Source organism: Pleurodeles waltl, chromosome 6 (genome assembly GCF_031143425.1).
Source record: "Pleurodeles waltl isolate 20211129_DDA chromosome 6, aPleWal1.hap1.20221129, whole genome shotgun sequence".
NCBI lineage: Eukaryota > Metazoa > Chordata > Amphibia > Caudata > Salamandridae > Pleurodeles > Pleurodeles waltl.
The window spans coordinates 1,437,398,921-1,437,419,109 of record NC_090445.1 but is presented as its reverse complement, the minus strand read 5'-3'; the positions used below and the strand labels follow the sequence as shown (position 1 = coordinate 1,437,419,109).

Below are 20,189 nucleotides of genomic sequence, written 5' to 3'. Positions count from 1 at the left end.
GGGGGGGGGGACGGCTCGTTGCCTGTTTTCCCCTGGGGGATTGTTGGGTGCTGCGACACCGCTTGAGTTCTGCTTTTCTATTTTTCCTTTTTCTACACTGAAAACCCATAATAAATTTGAACAATAAAAGCTTAACCTTCCTTTCCATTGCCCAGAGCACAGCGAAAGTGTTTGACCTCATTCGTGTGAACAAGGTGCCCAGTCCTTAAGCAGTGGTTCAAAAGGTAGCTGAGGGGGCATGCAGATGGCACACATGCGGGGGTTCTGCCATGTTGTTCACAGGTTAAGACATGTCATTAGCAGGCCATCGGAGGGACCCAGGGCTTTTTCAAGGTCACGTGGGATGTGATGGGTGTGGAGGCTGAACCAAGGATTCTGTGAAAACAATAATTTTAGCGCCTTGAGGTGGGCCTCCCGTCTCCTCGTAGGTATCTGAACCACAAAAGGGAACATTGGAGTAATGGTGCCCCCAAGATAAATGAACACTTGCCTCCCCCTTCAGGGTTGGCAGCCCCCAATCTGGGGTCTCCATGTCGGGGAGTCTCATGAGAAACCGGCTGAGGGAGAATGCTCTTAAGACTCGAAAATGACGATTTGAAATAGAATCTCTCCGCAGTACACCAGATATCTCGGGGATTAGGACAGTGGCATTGCAGTTTCCCATTTCCTGCTGACCTTACAGCAAAAACGCCCACCCTTTCCTCTTCACTTTGTGAAGATACTTGGGAGTTCTCAGGCCCAGATGTTACTTTTCCTCCTGGTGAGACATCCCCTCCCCCTTTCCCCTTTGCTGGGCTTCTGCACCCCTCAGTAGGGCGTTGGACAGGTAAATGAGAACCTATTGGTGGTTTACTTCCTTTAAGGGTGTGCTGACCACATATCAAAATACCGCAACAACCTGTCTCCCTCCTCCCATCAACATAGAAGGTGGGAAAACATGACCTAAGTCACGGATATTACTAATGAGTGCAGCCTCCGAACGCCATACCCCTCCCAGTGTTAATTCCTGTGTGACATGTTATATCCCAGACGGCTTGATTTGTCCAAGTAGCTTGTAGTAAACGAGAACCCAGGGGCCTTCCATCTCAAATGTGACTCATATTCACTTGTGTGCAGAAGGGGTCAGTAGAATACTGCTGTCACTGGGAATTGGAGTAGCACCATGGTGCAGCTCCTTCATTCATCCATCTGCAAGCAAACATTGTTTTGTGGTGCATTTATTTAGCGCTTAATACGCTTGACGAGGTGTAGGTAGGGGAGTCTAAAAACAGCAGTTTATGATTACCTCATTTTGCACCAGTTAAGCCAGCCTGCTCTGTGCCAAGCTAGCAGTGGGTGATCACAGGTTAATTTTCGGTGTGTATTTGACTTACCCTGAATAGGACTGTGGTCCTTAATTGGTCAGGGTGTATACCACTGCCAACTAGAGACCCAATTTCTAACATGGACTTGCAGGCACATTGGCTACAGATGAACTGCATTTGATGTCAGGGCTGAGGATGACTGTTGATGGTTTGGAACAGTCCCTTTGTGGATTGACTAGATGATATCGGGGAGTGAAGTGTCACTTTTCTGTGATATGTTTAGCTATGGTTTTTTAGGTACTGTTCTAAAATGTATTGGAAATGCGAGCGGTCATTTAACAACTCCAAGGGCCGTTTACGCCTAGCATTTGCACAACTGTAGTAAACGTTTGTAGCGGTCGTTTGACCTTTGTGCTGTGAGATCAATCTGGTTATTACCATTTGTGACTTAAGTGAAGAAGTGTGTATGTAGAAAAGTTGTATGTGCATTTGTGCTCATTCCTTTTTTTCTGTTTTTTTTTTTTCAGCCCCCTCGAGGGTGAACATGGCACAGGTCGGAGTAGTGCTTGCTGTGGTGATTGGCACTATGGCTTTGTTTCTCCATGCTTCCATACACAAAATAGAAGAGGGACACCTCGGGGTCTACTACAGGTATGTATGACACTTCTGTGTGCATTAATTTGAACGCTAAGACAACAAAGAAAGGTACTGTTCTTAAGTTTCTTGTGCCAACTCCTTCCTTGTTGCTCATGGTCTGCATTGCTTACCGCTGGCTTTTCTCTAGTTATGATTGTGCCACAATTGAACCTGAGCTTTTTTTAATCGGTCTTTTTTGCATTTTCGCTTGGACTCCAAGATCGTTATAGCGTCGAAGATATTTCTTCTTTTTCCATTTCACAGGGGTGGGGCTCTGCTGACCAGCCCCTCCGGTCCAGGCTATCACATCATGCTGCCCTTCATAACCTCTTATCGCTCCGTGCAGGTGAGTCTTGGCAGACTTTGCTCGGATTAACCCACATTAATGCCCATTGAAGCTTAGACGAGTTATTGCCTTAAAATGATTAAATATGTTTTTGTATAAGTTGGCATCAAATGAGTCTGTGAAAATGGAGACACGTGGAGTTCTGTCACGTTTTTGTTCTTTGAAGTGTGCTGTATATAATTAATTAATATTCTAAAACACTTGTACAGACCGGTGAAACAAAATGTTCACAGGAGTCCAGCATGACACGTAACCTGGTAGTTACTGATTAGGAATTCAAGGTGCGTTCACAGCAGCCATTAATGGTGTAAACCCACCTGTACCTTTGAACACATGCTAACGTGTGTCTGTGTTCCCTTCCTCTTTTCACCAACCTATGTAACAGATATTTGGTGACTGGGTGACTGTTAAGAATTCAATGTGCTCATTCGAAGAGTTAAAATCTGGTCTTCAGTTTGATAATTTTATGGCAAGTGTTTTATCAAACTTTGCCGTTTTTCTCGTGGTAAACAAAGTACACCTTAGATATAAACCCATCGTATCCATGGGTCTAAAAGTGACACTCTAATGACACTTTACAATTCGTAAGTGTGCAATAAGTGTGGTTTAATTTTGTATCCCAAAAAACCTGTTGCCGTTTGTGTTCAGTTTTCATTTTCGAAAGATAACATTTTTCTGTTTGCCTACTACAGACAACTCTGCAAACAGATGAAGTGAAGAACGTTCCATGTGGCACAAGGTATGTTGTGCTCTGGATTTCCACTTGTTTTTGTGTGTGTTTTTTTTCTTGTTTCACTAAGTTATTCTCTTTAATCATTCTGCTTGTTCATAAACGGGGCTTAGTAGCGCTGACTCTTGATTTCCATGCACTTTAGTGCTCAGGGCTGTAGTTGTTGCTGCGTGTGCGGCTGTTTTATTAGTTTACGGGACTTATCCATAGTGGCTGCTCATCTGTTGTTCACTGAAGCTGTGTACGCTAGTGCGATTCTGTCTTCCTTTGTCCCTTTCAGCAGATTAGAAACAACAGACGCTAATTTCGATGAGTCCACTGCTTATGTGAATACGATCATAATAAACAAACCTAGACGGTGTGAGAACGAGATCATTGCTAGTTGTTTTTTATGATGCACTACAGTTGTTTGTGATAGTTGTTTAACTCTCCAGTGGAACCTCAGTTTATGGGCTAAACAGAAAAACATGTCTGTTGAGCAAAAGTTCGACCTGAAATTGATGGGGTCCGTGCTGTTTGGTACCTTCATAAGTGTGAGGAATTTCTGTGGCCTCTGATGATTTATTCCTATTTGACCAATCATTAGTTGTGTCACTGACTGTTTAACATCTAAGATTTAAATGGAAAAACTACATTTTCTTAATATGTCAAAGCTCTTGGCAGAATTTGGTAATTTTACAGAGTGGCTAAAACAGTAGCAGGCAGAATGAATTAGCAGCCCGGTACTTCCAGTACTTGTTATGTCAATGCAAAGGGTATAACTAAACAGAGAAGGGGAAGGTTATGTGAAATGTTCAGTTAGGTAATCGGTTTATTCCATCTTTGATGACGTTTCTACGTAGTTCCTCTTAATGTAGCTATTATGTGATCTGTTTAAAATGTTTCATTGTTTTCTCTCCATTCAAAATTGGTAGGTGCAGTATTACTTTTTCATGTTTTGCTATTAATAATGGGACAACTGCTAAGGCCTAAATCTTCCATATTGGTGCCTAACAAAATAGTGCTAGGATTGCGTTTGATTTGGGTTAATCGTATATCATTTATAATTGAGTAATGGGGATCGTAAATTTATATAAGTCGGACAGGTGACAAACGTGTAAAGCATAAGAAGATTTATAGTGCAGTGTGGACATGATTTCGTTTAATTATATGATTTTGCACATTTGGCAGGAGCGATATAAAAATCAGTATGTGTCCAGGATTCTTGGCTTCTTTTTCTAGTGGGTGTAATGATTTTATCGTTTTTAGTCCGTATATTTGTAATTTGGCCTTGAATAATAGATGTAGAAAATCCGATGGACCATTTCTGTACTCCTTGATCCAGAGCACCAGGTTCAGGTCCAGGTTCCGTCAAAACATAAATAGGTAAAATAGAAATTGAGTGTTTTTACCAAATATCAATTCTATAACGTGTGTGCTGTTGTAAGGTTCATTCCTGTTTCCAGGATACAGTCTCTAACTTGCAAAAGTTTTGGAAAATATATTTCAGTGTAGATGAACTTTGTACACTTGAAAAAAGATTTCAACATTTGTATGTTAAATAAATTACCTAGGTTGGTGATCCCTAGCTCAAATCACTTGCATAAAAAATTATTAGGTTTATGAATGGAAATCAGGTATGTTGGCTTATTGCTTGAACCCACGCCAATATTTTCCTAAATTGTTGATTTTCTTTAATCTGTCTTTTTTTTAATAAGATATTTGGATCACTAATTACCTTGTTGACTATTTTGTATTGGGCTTTGATAAGTTATTGAACCATTCCCAGAGAACATATTGACTACATACATATCTCTCAGATGTTTGCCAAAGCTAGCCCAGTAGCATAATCTCCAGTCTGGGAGTACCCACTCACCTCTAGAAAGGGTACATTTGAGTGACTCTAAAGATCTACAAGCTTGAGTCCAGTATCTTATATAATTTCCACCGTTTACAATGGAAGGGCCTGGAAAATATATAACATGTTAGTTAGGATATTCATTTTAATTAGGGTTATACTGCTTACTAATGAAATTGGAAAATTCTTTCATTTTTCTAGCTGTGCCTTTGTTGAATGGAATAGATTTAGATAATTATATTCAAATCACAGTTATACAGTAGGAGCTAACATAATTTCTAGATTCTGCAGATTGAATAACTAGTATATATTCTTCTCTTGTCCTGTGGCGAAGATGATTTATGTCTTGCTAGTACTGAGTTAAGCTTCCTGCTTTACCAAAGTCTTCTGCTATGTGGCCTTTAGTATCTCATGTGGGAATTAGTGTATGAGCAGGAATTGATACATTATCAGCATATTCCACTAAAGGTGAGGGTATTTAAACATTTCAATAAGACGTCTTTAACTGTCTTGTATATGGTTACTTACATAATGCAAATAAAGCTGGGGAAAGTGGGAACCCTAGTTGTCACCAGTGGATAGAGAAAGCAGATGAAATTACCATTAGTTTATATCTGAGCATTGGGCAATTGGTACAAAGTGTGAATCCATTTACTAAAATGTAGAAATATTTAGCAGGAGTGCTTCGCAAAGGAACACCCAGGAAACTCTATTGACTTTCTTTTCAACATCTAATATAATACTGAGTGGTTCTTTAAAGGGTTCATCTCTAAACCTTTAATGAAATCATTGTTTTTAAGCTTTTGTTCTGAGGCTAGAAATTGAGGATTGTCAGATTATGGTGTTAACCTCATATTGATGGACTCTTACTCACCTATTTTTGTTTTTTTCGTGATTTGCTTTACATAATTAAATATGTCTAAAGTCCTGAGGTTTGCTTTTTTAATATTTTTTGTCTGTTTATCTTTTGTGTATTACATTCTCTTGAATTGTTGAGTTTCGGCGTTTGCTAATACTTTTTAACATTAATCTTCTAATCCCAGAATTACTCTCCAGCTCGTCTATCTTTTTGTGGAGCAATGGTAATTCGGTTATCCCTCTCTAAGATTGTGGTGACGTACCTATACTGTGGCCCATCAATGCATTGTTCAATGGCCATGTGATCTTGAGGTTTCCTGCTTCCACATTTCACACAATTGTGCTCTTAGAACTCCGTTATCTAGTATACAGGATGTTATCAAACAGTCAGTGATCTGGAGCTCAGTTTAAGCACGGTATGTAGCCTGCTTTATCTCCTCTTTACACCTCTGGTGGTGGACCAGTTCAGTTGTACTTTGACATTCAGTGTGGATAGAAGTCGTCCTTATTTTTGTGTTTGCATTTGCATGCTGCTAGTGTGGCCACTGATGTTCTCTTAACAGGTTGAGCACACTTCTCATCATTTGTTGCATCTATTTGCCTGCCTTCTGCCCCCTTTCTCCTGAATCCCTAGTCACCAATCCCCAGAGCTCTTAATTTTTGCCTTTCTTCCCTCAGTGGTGGCGTCATGATTTATTTTGACCGAATTGAGGTGGTGAACATGTTAACCCCATCTGCAGGTAAGTGGAAATTGTTCTCTACCTCCTGTCTGACATCATATTGTGGTGGGTCTCCACGTTATGTGTATTTTGATTTGCTCCCAGGGACTGCCCTTTAGTCAAGGTTAAGTTTAATTCTAATCATTCTGAACAAGGGGTAAGTTGTGTCATGGATTCAGCATCAGACAGCTCTCGCAGAGAGCTCGGGAGATATGGTTGTAGAATTCTGTAACAGCCTTTGCCCTCTCACTCTTTGAATGACTAGTGTTTGGAGACCTTCGCACAAAATACTAGTTATTCAGTCTGGACGTTTGTGTGCAATGTTTTTTACCCAGTACAAATCATCTGGGTCTTCTTTGCCGAATTATTTTAGACCAGTTGAATTTTTTGCAGGCTTTAGTCTCTTGGGAATTGCTCCACTTTGTGCTAGGCTTTATTTTTATTTCCTTCTGCCTTGTGTGCATACTCTTAACATTTTCTGTTCTGTTCTTTAAACCTCTTTAGCTGTTTTATCACTTTTTAAAGTTCATTTGTGTACAGGAACCAAATAGTGTGACAGGATGTGCAACAAGTGAACTAATGTTTCTTATTCTATGCCTGGAGCCAACTAAATTTGAGAAAAGTAAATACGAGAATTATTAAATGCTAAATTAATTATGTATTTTAAAGCTTGAGATTGTTATAGGTTTACACAATATGCATAATGAATAAAACTGGGTTATATTCTGCACATCAGTTTCAACAGTTAAAATTGATAAATGGCATTGAAATGCTACACTTTTAATGGTTTGCAGAACACGAGTCAGTGGAAAAGACAACAGAGGTGATATAGAAGAGAGTTTAGCAGTTAAATAAGAGCAGACTCTGCCTCAGGTCCTGAAGGTCGCCACCAGATGGGCTTTTGACAAACATAAGTTTCAAGGTGGGTGCCTCATGAAGCAATTACAACAGAACTCTGACCTGTATTATGAACTAATTTGTAGGATACTCAGAAGCTCTTGAAGACTGTTCTTTTCTTTCTTTTTTTTCTTTTTGCACTGGTAGCAGTGAAGAGAATCAAGATAGTCAGATGTGTGCTCATTTCGCAAAACACAAACCGGATCCTGATTCCCAGGAAAAAGGGGTCCATTTTGACCTCTAAAGGAATAGAGTGGTTCTTTTGCAGTGGTAATTTGCTATGCAACGAAGGTCTCGGACCTACAATTATCTTCTGTTGAGGTTAAGACAAATGTATTTATGAAAACCTTACAACATTGGCTATCCACATCTGAGACCTTGCTCCTGTTCAGTGAGGCCCACACTGACACATTAATGGGCACCTGGTCAAAGCCCTGTTCTTTGCCCATTTGTAAATAGACTGGTGGCCAGACTTCAGACTGGTGCCTGGCGACCCCAATTTCCTCACTAAGCATTGTACTCCTGAAAATACAGTGGTTCACACTTCAACCAGCAAGATGAACCTCCCAACTCATTCCCCAAGACTCCACCAGATAGAGAATCTAAGAGAATTGAGGAGTTCCGAAAACAGATGTTTTTTCCGGCTAGCCCAGCATTGAGGTCAATGCAATTGGTTTATTGAGCAGATATACTCGTGCCTCCTGGGACATTGCAAGGGAGATCTTGCCGGCAATCCAAGAGGAACTTGGGACATCACTGTCTCAAAACAAATGTGTTTTGTACAGGCCTGATACTGCTGATTGTCTTGTAAGGGAGGTTGGCACTAGTGTCTTGCTCCACTGCCATGCATGGATGGGCACAACAGGATTCTCTGTAGACATACAGACCTCTCTCATGGATATGCCCTTTGATGGCTCCTGCTCAGCCAAAAAGCCTATTCTGCCTTGGAACTTTTCTAGACTAGTTGGGCCACAGCTTGTTCTCTTGGTCTTTAGACTTCTGTCAAACATTTGCCTCCCAAGTTTCAGAAATGTCAAAGTTTTTCAAAGTTTCAGTCTCCCCAGCCTCTGCAACAGTCACCCCAGTCCTTTCGAGGCTGGGGATGTGCATCAGACATGCAACGTGCAATTCACTAAGGATGCCAGTCTTCCCAGTTCCCATCCCCGGTGGCAACAGCCACCAAACTGATTTAGTATGCGGTTAGTGGTGCACAGCTGTCCCGTGGGAGGTGGTTTCCACTACTTTATGCCAGGTTGGAATCCTTCACTTTAATCACGTCTTTCAAATAGTTGATAGTGGGTATGCCCCACACTTTCTCTACTCCTCGCAGTCTCCAGCCCACCCCCCAGTCACCCTCACACACATCAGAGAGAATCTTAGAGGAACACCTCTCTATGCGTTAAAACGAGGTGCAAGTTTTATTCTTCAAAGATCTCAAGAGGGTACCAGACTTTGAAATTGGGGAGGGTTGCTACTCTTGCTGTGTCTTTGTACAGAAGAAGAATGGAACCATTCAGTCCATCTTAGATCCTCGTCCTCTGAATGCCTTCTTGCCGAAGGACTAATTCAGAATGCTCCCTCTGGCCCAGATTCTATGTACCCTAGACGTGAGCGACTGGGGGATGTCCTTGGACCTGGAGGACCTGTATTTTCATATACATTTCCTGCAGGCCCACAGACGTTGCCTGCAGTTCAAGGTAGACCAGGAGCATTTTCACTTTGTTGTGGTCCTTGTCATCCTCACTAGTGTCCATCAAGTGTTCACAGAAGTTGGGGAGAGATCACTGTCATCACTTTGAGGTCAGGGAAACCAGTTTGCCCTACCTCGACAGCTAGCTGCTGAAGGTGAGCTCGGATATTCAGTTGAAAACTACCACTAGACGATAGCAAACCACCTGATGATATTTGGTTTCACTATCAGCAAGCCGGAGTGGCACCTGACTGTTTTGGAAAGATTTCCTTTCATTGGAGCTGTCCTGTATACATTTTATGTTGAGGTCTTCATTCCATTGAGTCCAGGATATTTAGGCTACAATCTTAATGTTTCAGCCTCGGTCCTTAATATCTAGGAGAGCATCTGTGAGGATTCTTGCTAACTACATCAGGTGGCATATGAAGGCATTGCAACAGAATCTTGAAGTTCCAGTGGGCCCAGCACAAAGGAAACCTGTCAAATGGCATTTCCTTTTTAGAGGAAACTGCACAGGATCTGAAGTGGTAGCTGCTTGATCTCAATTGTTCGGCAGATGAGACCTCTCCCTTCCCCACCCAGAGTTGCTGGTGGGGACATTTGCGTCACTGCTGGTTTGGAGAGGTCATCTGGGGGAGGTGGAGCTCAGGGGTCTCTGGCAGAAACCAGGATCCATATCAATCTGCTGGAGCTGCAGCCTATTTATCTGGTGTTGAAGGCCTCCTTACCATCTATAAAGTAGAGAGGTTTGGTGCAAGTTCTTGTGGATAGCACCACCGCCATGTACTGCATCAAGCTGGGCAGAGTTGGATCATGTGTCCTGTGCAAAAAGCCTTTGAGGGTTGGCTGGAGCGTCAGGGCATTTCCCTACTCATGAACCACTTGCCGGATTCTTAAATGCTAGGGCAAATGAGCTCTGCTGACGACATCTGTTGAATCATGAGTGGCATCTACACCCCAAGATGGCACAGAGAATATTCAGTCAGTGGGTATAAGTATGGCAAGATCTTTTCACGACCGCCAAACGTGCACTGTCAATGTTATTCCACTGGAGTTTCTGCAAAGAAGCTTACTAGAACAAGCTTTCTGGCTGAAATGGAACCTAGAACTTTTGTACGAATTCTCGCCTCTGCCTCTCCTGCCCCGAGTTAGAAAAAGATCAGGGACGACCAGGTCCAAGCAGTCATAGAGTCTCCAGATTGGGCCAGGAGAGTGTGGTACTCAGAATCGCTGGCCTTGAGCGTCTGCCCTCTGATCAGGCTTCCTCTTTGAGCTGTACTCCTGTTGCAATAGCAAGGCTGGGTTCTTCACCCGAGCCTGGGCTGTCTGCACCTCCCAACATAGAGCTTGAGCAGCAGCACTTAACTGCTTTTGATCTGCCTCTTGCAGCGGTGGATGTCATCCTTGTGGCCAAGCATGCTTCCTCGAAGTCCATTAACGCCAGGTGGTTGGACAAATTTGTGATCTGGTGTGGAGTCCGCAAGACAGACCCTTTACAAGTTATACTGTCATATATCCTGTTGCTCATTTTGCAAGGGCTTGCAATGGGCCCAGTTAAAGGTTGTCAGCATTTTTTGCCTTTTTATGTTTACGTGCCCAACTCTTATTGTTTAAATCATCTGTTGGGTTGTGATTTATTAAAGGCTTGACACAGTGGAACTTTAACTTGATCTAGATATTTCTCATGTGTACGCCCTTTGAGTTACTGCACAGCTGCTAATTGTGTCCTCTAAGAGTGAGTGAACTTCAGACACTATAGGTGTAACCGGCTAGTACCACTGTTTTCCAGATGAACTGGTGCTGAGGACTCGGATGACTTCCTTGCCTAAAATTGTGACTCCTTTCCATATTGGACAATCCATCACTCTCCCAATGTTCTTTGGGCCTCCTCACTCCCAAAATGAGGAGGAGAGGCTCCATCGATTGGACCTCAAAAGATCTTTAAGCTTTTACATTGATTGTATCATGGATCATTGGGTGGGCAGTCAGTTTTTTCTGATGTTAGGAATTTGCACACTGGTGCACACAATTGTTTCACACTCCACATTAGAGGCCATGGAAAACAGTCGAGCAAGAAACTAACGTTAGGGTCCAAGGATGGTGCCTGTATGCGGCTCTGCTCATCACTTCCACAGTAGTTTGGAGCCGCATTTTCCCTCCTCGTAGTAAGCAGGAGCATTAATGAAAAATGTATGAATTCAGTCTGACGTCTATTGAATATTTTAAAGTTGAGGAATCAGTGGTTAGTTGGAGTATCCACAGATCAACGGTTAAGATAGTCTTTGTTATTCTTATGAGAAGATTTCTCGTTTGAGCGATTTACAGAGTACAACCTGGATATCAGTTATCACGTTTTCAAAGTATTATTGTGTACATTCTGAATTTGCACTTGAACTTTTGGTAGACCCTGCTTCTTTCCACTATTTTGCTTTTCACTGATTATCTTTTCTCTATGCTCAGAGATTACCCTCTTCCTTCTAGGTTAAGCTTCCTCTCTAGTTAGATGTTTATGAAAGTCAAGAAAATGGTTATGAAGAGCAATTTACATATCTTACCCTCTATATTTTTCTTTAATTCCTAAATATTCCTTCTGCCTTCCCATTAACCAGAAATATAGTCTGAGCTAGTGATGTGGAAGCCTACTTTAATTTTACTTTCAAAATAAATTTCTCTAAGTGACATTGCTCAGCATTCTGACACAGTTAAGAAACGTTAAGCATTAAAATGGCAGTATCGATTTATTGTGTAGTACCTATCTGTACAATTGACTTAATATTCCTACATTTTTTTTATGAATTATCTTTGCTACTTTAATGCCAATTGGATTTTTACTGGATTTTTCTTTATTTATATTTATAACTGCCATTACAAAGAAATGTTTGATTTTGCTAAAACTATATGCATAATAATATGCTTGCGTATAACAGCTTTCAGCCAGTCCTCTTCATCCATCGGTCCTTTTTTGTTATTCACATGTCTCTGCCCACTTTTGCATGGAGCAGTGCATCAGCCCACTTCAGCCATTTGCTAACTTCAGTGTGAGTAAATGGAATTTTGCCCCTTCATAAGGAACATATCCACACAGAGAGTAGTTCCCATAAGTGCTAGGGACCACTGTAGCAATGTGTAATTTTTGAGACATCGTTATTTTTGCTTTTAGCTTATGCTTTTATTAGATTGATGAAGGCCCGGCTGCTTACTCAACAATAACATTTTGCAAAAACAATGACAAAACAAGCATTGACTGTGGCAAAAGGCTGAGATTGGCTTTGTCAATGCTTGCTTTAAACAAAGTAATGACAAGAAATAGGCAATAAATATATTATCTAGACTGTGCCCATGAAGAGGAACTAGAAAGGAACTACCATTTTCTGCTGAAACCCCATCTCTCTCACATCAACTACCACTCTCCGTACTTCAGTAGAATTATTTGGCCTGTGCCATATGTATTCATATAATTGTGATGCTGCCCATATCTTTGCTGTCAGCATTCTTTCTAGAAGGAAAATACAACTGCAACACAGGAGCAATACAGTTACTGCAGTCGCCACATAGAAGTCCCTGGGATTGATGTGATCAATCCAATTAGACATTTTAGATCCCGGACTCTGTAAGAAAAGCATCACATGACAGGGGATGTGAGAGATTTGTGCGAAAGTGGAGAGATCTATTGTGTATCATTTCATTACTCTGAGAATCACCAACAAGGAGGCCATTTCTTTGGGACTTGGGTCAGTGTCTACGTCTTTTACAGTTTATTTGGTGGGGACTACTGTTTGCCCCAATCTCTGGGCCACAAGTACTAATGCACTCCAGTTTTTTACCCAATGTACTTCTTTGTGGGTGCTTGACTGTTCGTCGATATGGGAGTTGCGCAGTCGAGACTTCCTGTGAGTGGTGGTGGTAATCATACAGTAACGCATTTGGAGCATGGCACTGCCCCTTTCAAGCCATAATCTCTGGGTTCAGGCAGAGCCATCACTTTATGAAAAAGTGTTTTTATTTTATTTACAGGTAGGTAATATTGGGTAATTAAGGTGCAATCATCGGCAACATCCATTACCCCCTTTTTGGTTCTCAGGTATGACTGCCAGTCATTTTAATAGTGTTAGCATACTAGATGCTTTGTAACATGGATGAATCTTTCATATTCTCTTCATTGTTTCAAGGTTCTCAAGTTTACTGTACTTCAATTCTGGCCAGCCAATGGGGCAGATTTGCCAGACATAAAAAAAAGAATGTGTCTAGTTAAAATTGATGTTCTGTCCTAGTTTTTTGGTAGGTTTCTGCCCAGGTGGATACACCTCACTGATCTTGAACTCCATTGGCTGAGTTTCCTACAAAAGTTAAAAAATAAAAATTAAAGTCATCAAAGCTGGAATAGTGATGCCAACTAAGTCTGTACACCAAGGTTGAGGGACACCAGGTTCGCCAAGAAAAGGTCTCTTCACTCCAGTCCCTTCTCTTCATATTGTCTTGCACATGCACAACATCTACAAAATAGTTGTCTCCTTTGCTTTTGTGCTGGTGATATCATCTCTGATATCCCCCCCCCCCTCAACACACACACAGACTTTTATGTCTCCATCCTCAAGACTAGTGGTTGGTGGACGATTCCAGTCCCCACATCCCATGTCCAGTATAGGTTTTCCCTGCCCAAGGGAGAGTCTTACATAGCTATTTCCCTTATTGTGCTCATATCACTTCACAATTTTATTATAAGTGGATCTCAGTAGAGGATGATCAGTATACCACATAACCATCCAGACCAGCCTGACTGTTGACAAAACTTGGCCAACAGTAGGGAGTCTAAATGGGGAAATGTAGACTGGAGAAACATTTAAATGTGCTAGACCTCTACTTGGCTCTGGCATCCCAACTTGGTCACAAGAGAGGTGTAAGTACTGAATCTTTTAGACAGTGCTTAGTTTGTTTTTGTAGTCTTGACACCACTGCAGCATGCACATCAGTGTAAAAAGGCACCATACCCAGTTTCTAATTTCAGTGAGATTGCTGTGTTTAAGCAATGAAAGTCTTCAAAGCTGCAATACTGCTGTAAACTATAGAGAGATTAATTACTTGTGTGACTGCCAAGCTGGTCTGCATCTGTCAGGAAGAGCCTATTTGATATATAGAGCTACCTAATGGAGACCCGATTGACTGAAGGGTGGCTTCACAGACTGAGCCTGACCTGAAACTATGAGGTGACCACCACAAGCATGCTAAGTAGGAATTTCAGTATCTACTCAGATGTCATATGGTAAAGGAGGTGCACTATTTCATTGAGACACTGAAACCTCTGCCGTCTTCAACTAGTCCTGTGCATGTAGGGCAGCTGGAGCTTCCTTTCTTCATCTCCCAAATTCACCATAGGGCAGTGGGCCTTCATAAAACATGGCATTGTGTCTAGATCTGTTGAACGGAAGAGGCCCTCTCGATTCTGAAGCTATTTGATCCACCCTTCTAGCGGTCAGGTTTCTGGAATTATACCTGGTTTGGTCAGTCCAGTTTGACCACCACTGACTTGCACTGACTTGCTACGTTGGCTTTGGTCCCATTGGTACCTCATTCACCAGACAAACCTTCCCATCACTAGTAGACTCTTAGATAAAGGCCCTTAAAGGAAGTTAACACCTGCAAGTGTACTGTCTCAAGAATCTATCTGGTGCAGGTTCTTTACTTGTAATTGACCTTGGGTTACTACAGACTATTGGGCAATGCCCTTGCTGGTCACTAGTGACCAGATAAAGGGTTCAACAGGGCATTGCCACCACCAACATTAGGTGCACCAAAGACTCTCTGCTTTGTGGGGGTGATAGTTATTTGCGTGGTGGGTTTTGCATTTTTGGGGCAATGCCTTTTTTTCTTGGCCTTAGTTATTTATAAGAGTGGCACCATTTGTGACACCTAGTGGTACCATAGTGTTACCCACTGACCAGTGTTGCTTTCAGGGTACCCACATGTGCCTCTTGCTCAACACTCAGGATAGCTTAACAACTTCTATAGGCTAAAGTCCTGAGTGCTTCTCACATTCTCTTAGGTGACTTGTGCCAAGCCCCATGGAACAAAATTGCCCATAAGGTCAGTGTTAGCAGAAACATAGCACCTATCACTAAGTGGCTCTGTTAACATTTGAGGTTTTGTCGAAGGCTGTGAAAGTGCACGCCTTTTTGTGTGTATATGATTTAACTGAACATTTAGGTTTGTTTAATGGGTTGTACTGTACTGTATTTTCTATCACCTCGATTTCTTGCTCTTGGTATCTTGAGAGCACCCACTGTCTAAAATAAGTACCTTAGCTATATATTTCTCATACATTTATTATGACATCATTGTGAACAACAGTACCCACATGGGTCACTATCCAATAACCATTGACCACCTCAAGAAAAGCCCTCATTCCTCTAATCAGGGTTCTTATTGAGCCATCAGTTTTTCTCCAAGATGTGTTGGGCTTCTGAACCCTGAAAACTTTAAGGCTGGTGAGCTGAACATCCACACTACCATCCATTAGTAGCATGTTGTTCACAGTTTGTGACCACAGATGATCTGTTCCATAAAAGATGCACCTCATTGGCCTGTCAGGATTGTTTTCTTCATTAGGTCTGACCCCTGAGATTGTGCTACTGGGGTGCCATGTTAAGCAGTGGTGCTACCCTGCATGAACTACTACATTCATTTAATGGTCGAGTATCACAATAAAAATTAAAACAAAACAAAACACTGCCTTCAGCAACAGTGAACTCTTGAGCATCATTCCTGTAATGTGTTCAGCAAAATGACTGTCTTATTGTAGTGCTATTAAGTGAGAGTGACCACTACAGAAACCTTCTGCACCACTGGTTGGTAACAGGGCAAGTAGAGACTGCTTGAAGTAGCATTTACGCATGACTGAACGTCCTAAAGTGGTTTTTATAGCCAGTGACCTATGTGACTGCCTTGCTGAAGGATAGTGTCAATCGTGGGGACACTTGAAATGGAATCTGTGAAAAATCCAGTTGACCATACAGTGACCTTCTGAAGTGCTGGGTCCAGCAAAGTGACCCCTGAGGCAGCTTGTATTCAGTGTTTAGGTTATTGAATAATTGCTCTCCTGTCTTTTTTCCTGTAGTGTATGATGTTGTGAGGAATTACACGGCTGACTATGATAAGACTCTAATCTTCAACAAGATTCATCATGAATTGAACCAGTTCTGCAGTGCTCACACACTTCAGGAGGTGTACATTGAACTTTTTGGTAAGGACAGAAAGAAGAATGGGAATCAAGGCCTCTCTTCAACTAGCCCCCTGTGCTGATTGTACCTCTTCTGCCTCCTGCAACTGTCTAGGGAGACACTCAACCTGGATGACCCTTCAAAGCCCTAAAAACCAAGGGAGTGGCCACGTTTATATGCTCATTCACACTCCACCCCCACACACATCACATAGACCTCTCATCCCCAACCCTTCTTCAGTCTTTAAACCCTACAGTGGCCCAACACATAGATAAATGTTCCCTGATCTCTGCACCTGGAAGACACTGACTGCTGTCAGAGGGTCCTTCCATTACTACTTCCCTTTGTGTTTAGACCTAATCCCTTCACCAGAAGCTTAGTTTTCACAGCTCACCTATTTCATACTCTTGAAGTGTGTATGACCTTTTATCTTTGGCATGTGCAGAGCTTCTGGTGCTGTTTTGTGCTAGCTTTCTTTTGCTACTGGACTCAATTCTAGAATTGTAATCATCCTGAGTGTTTCCTACCTTTTGTGGTAGCTCATCAATCCAATAGCTTGTTAGAAGTGTAATAATCACAATGAAAGCTGCTTAGATAATGGGACAGGATACATCTGTTGCCCATCTTCACACACTCATTTCCCTTGTTGGGGACCTAGAGCACTTTTAACATGGATAGGTTTTTCGTCATGTCTTCCTTTGCATGTATCAGCTGTACTGTGTGTTCCCTTTCTGATAATTTCTGTGACTAGTCTGTTTTGCGGAGGCCATGGTAGCTAAAAATGCCAGATGACCTGATTGAAGTGTTCTTCTTTTCTTTGGTTTTGACTTAACTTATTTCAGTTTTGCCTTTTCTGTGGATTTGGCTCAATAAAGCACTGATATATTAAATGTAATTCACTTTAACCTTTTGTTTACCCTCGAACAGATCAGATTGATGAGAATCTTAAGCAGTCCCTACAAAAGGAGCTTAATGTCATGGCCCCTGGTCTCACCATACAGGTAAGAATGAAGATGTTCAATACCTGCAAATATATACTGTTTTATTGCTTGTTTAATGTACAACCTTGTCAGCAAGGAGTTAAGTGCAGAGCCTAAAGCTTTTTTTAAGAAGGCCCAGGTGTGGACACCTGTCTGTAGGTTTTTGACTTAAACTGGAAAGGGCTTGCCAGTTCTGCATAATTACCAGACACCTTTGTTACTAGACAGACCTAAAAGGGAACAAAATGGATGACAAGCAAACTTCCATTTGTGAGACCTTAAAGTAGCACTGGGATTGTTGGGTTTTCGCAGTTGTACCCAAAAGTGGTAAATATAATAGTTAAGTAGCCACAATGTTGTGACATATGCCAAGAAAGCGGGGAATTTCCTGCCGGGTTACATCCTACTTTCTAGTCATCGTAACACATTAACAGTAAGCAGACCATAATTAGCCAACTCATGGGGAAATTTTCTGTAAAATCTCCTCTTTTAAAGCCAGAACTGGAACCAATTTTTTTTTCCTTATATTTGTGTAACACCATGTTTACTGAGTTGCTTACAGATTGTGTTTTAAAGGCTACAAAGAGCCATGCACGTTTAAATGTTTTGAAAGGTCCTCACCAACATTTTTTGTCAGGGTGGTGGGAATCAAAGCCACCTCAATTAATTCTTTGTCTTATTTTAGGATTTTCTTTTGTTCAGCTATTTTTGGGACAGCAACTACTTTTAGTTGTGTTTAACTAATTATAAAGAAACTGTTGAATTAGTTCTCCTAATATACTTGCCGTCTCTGTGCTGATAATATATTGGTGGAAGTTTCTCTGTCAATCACGCCTGAGTTCTGGTTTTGTCTAGTCTTAATTCCATTCAGTTCCAACAAGAAAATGATTGTGCCGATCAGCTGCAAAGTTTTATTCAAGCCTCCTATACATAAGGGCAAAAGCAAGAAGGCAAAGATTCACCCGTCTTGTTCTGGTCCACCATGATTCTGCGTCACTAATAGGCCATCAAGTAGTATCTTAACTCTTTACTTTCTAATGTTGTTGTTCACCCCCTTAGGAGAGAATGGTCGTAATCTTTCTTACTTGAAGACCAGTTTTTAATATAACCTAAATTCTGCCTTTATTGAAGCATACTTTGAAGAACTATTTTCCTTTCATGGAGGCTTTGCTAGAAATGTTCCCAACCTGGGATAACCACATTCCATTCTTACAGCCCTGGCCTCCAATCTTCTCTGAGAGCTTGATGGTGTAGGAGGCATTTAACTTGACAGTCTGAAAATTCACTGGATTGTATCCTATGTGGGTACTGTAGTTTACCACTGATGTGCTTGGTCCATCAATAATATTGCAACTACTGAGGGCACTATTAAACTTGAAGTCGAGCAATCAAGGCGTATTTCAGTCGGTGGTAGGTTTCAGAGAGTCAGATACCTCATGTCATAGTAAATAACGTGCATTACATTTAATGTGCAGTGATTGCTCTACCTTCTTAAGAGACTAAAACTTTTATTAGCATGTAGACAGAATTAGCAGTTGACATCAGGATGCACTGAGAAAACCCGAAGGCTCTCAAACCTATTAAGGTCACAATATGACACACATTTGTTTTGGTATATTGTTTATACTACTGACTTGAATGGTAATGTTATCCGAGGTGGCTGTACTGGGGTCAACTCCTGGAACTACATTTATGCAAATACGTCTACTTGCATATTCCTCTCCTCTTTAATCATACCAAGTTCTAGACTGGATTCAGAAACTGTAACTGCTCTATTGTGCCACTAAGTGGCACCACACCATCTGCACCAACTTCGTGTCCCACTCACAGCAGGTATCGTGGACCCCACAAGGCATTACCCAGACACCTGTGCCCTTTTTTTGTCATTCTGTGCGACACAGATTGCCCGGGGTTGCTCTCCTTTGAACTTTGCAGTTAAAAGTTTTAATAGTGCAGTGCTTAGGGTGCAGTGTCCCCTCTAAAGCTTTCATGTTTTATAATTGATGCTCTGTTGGTAAACAAAAGTCAATTTCTCTATGTCAAAACACCTACTTGTGGTGTCTCCTGGCACATACAATTTCTAAATCCTTTGACAGATCTGGGACATTTCATACCAGGCCAAACACTTTGTTCCAGGCCTAGAACGGAGTTCAAGGAAAACATAGCTGTGCTTTCATGTGCTGTACCAGGGCCGATTTCTGTTCACCTTTTGACTGGGAATTCCTCCAACAAAGCTTCCTCCAAAGAGAAGTCTTCCTGCAGATCACTTTAGTGGAGCAGGAGAAATTCCTGGTCTTTCAACATGGTTTGAAGTTCAGAGGTAGGTAATTTAGTTCTCAGTCCTGCGCAACAACCCCAGCTTTGACTTCAGATTCACAGATAGTAGGTGTTACTCCGACTACCCAGCCGTAAGATGTGCTCCAGGTCCCTGGATCTCAGAATGCACACATCACAGCCTTCACCTAAACAATGTTGGCTTTCTTTCACAAGCATTGAACCCCAACTCCTTGTGGCAAGCTTTTGGGCCTCAAGAAGCCTATGGGCACTCTGACCGGCTCTGAGCTGTTGTACTTGACCCATGACCATGTTGTTGCTATTCCAGCGATATCTATAAAATAGAGTCGTATGCTGGTCTGTAGCTGCATCGACTCAACACAGTGGTAGATAAAGTGAATTTGGTCACAGAGGGGATTCTTTTAAAGGATGCACTTGGGGGGGGGGGGGGGGCGTGGCTAAGATGGCCACCACATACAAGCTTTTTTCTCTGAGATCTGCCATTGGCTTCTGGAGAAATGGGATCGAGCGCCCAGACATGCAATCCGGAGGCGCAGATGGCTTTCTCTGGTTCTGCTGAGGCCACCGGGTCCGGCAGGAGGCCAGGAGCTGTTCCGTGGTGGCCCGCAGACCCGATGCATGGCCCGTTGGAGAGCAGAGACAGGGCCACAGGTGGCGCGGAAGATGGAGGGAGCCCTGCTTGA

The 20,189-nt window shown here is 42.0% G+C and overlaps 1 protein-coding gene across 1 annotated transcript in view; it reads left to right on the top strand.

Moving 5' to 3' along the window:
• Nucleotides 1-20,189, top strand: part of ERLIN1 (ER lipid raft associated 1) — a 215,293-nt gene that overhangs the window by 80,844 nt on the left and 114,260 nt on the right. The window contains exons 2-7 of the mRNA XM_069240832.1: nucleotides 1,832-1,955; nucleotides 2,205-2,286; nucleotides 2,979-3,025; nucleotides 6,390-6,451; nucleotides 16,129-16,254; nucleotides 17,159-17,232. Coding sequence (XP_069096933.1) covers nucleotides 1,849-1,955; nucleotides 2,205-2,286; nucleotides 2,979-3,025; nucleotides 6,390-6,451; nucleotides 16,129-16,254; nucleotides 17,159-17,232 — 498 coding nt within the window. The 5' untranslated portion in view covers nucleotides 1,832-1,848. The remainder of the gene's footprint in view (nucleotides 1-1,831; nucleotides 1,956-2,204; nucleotides 2,287-2,978; nucleotides 3,026-6,389; nucleotides 6,452-16,128; nucleotides 16,255-17,158; nucleotides 17,233-20,189) is intronic.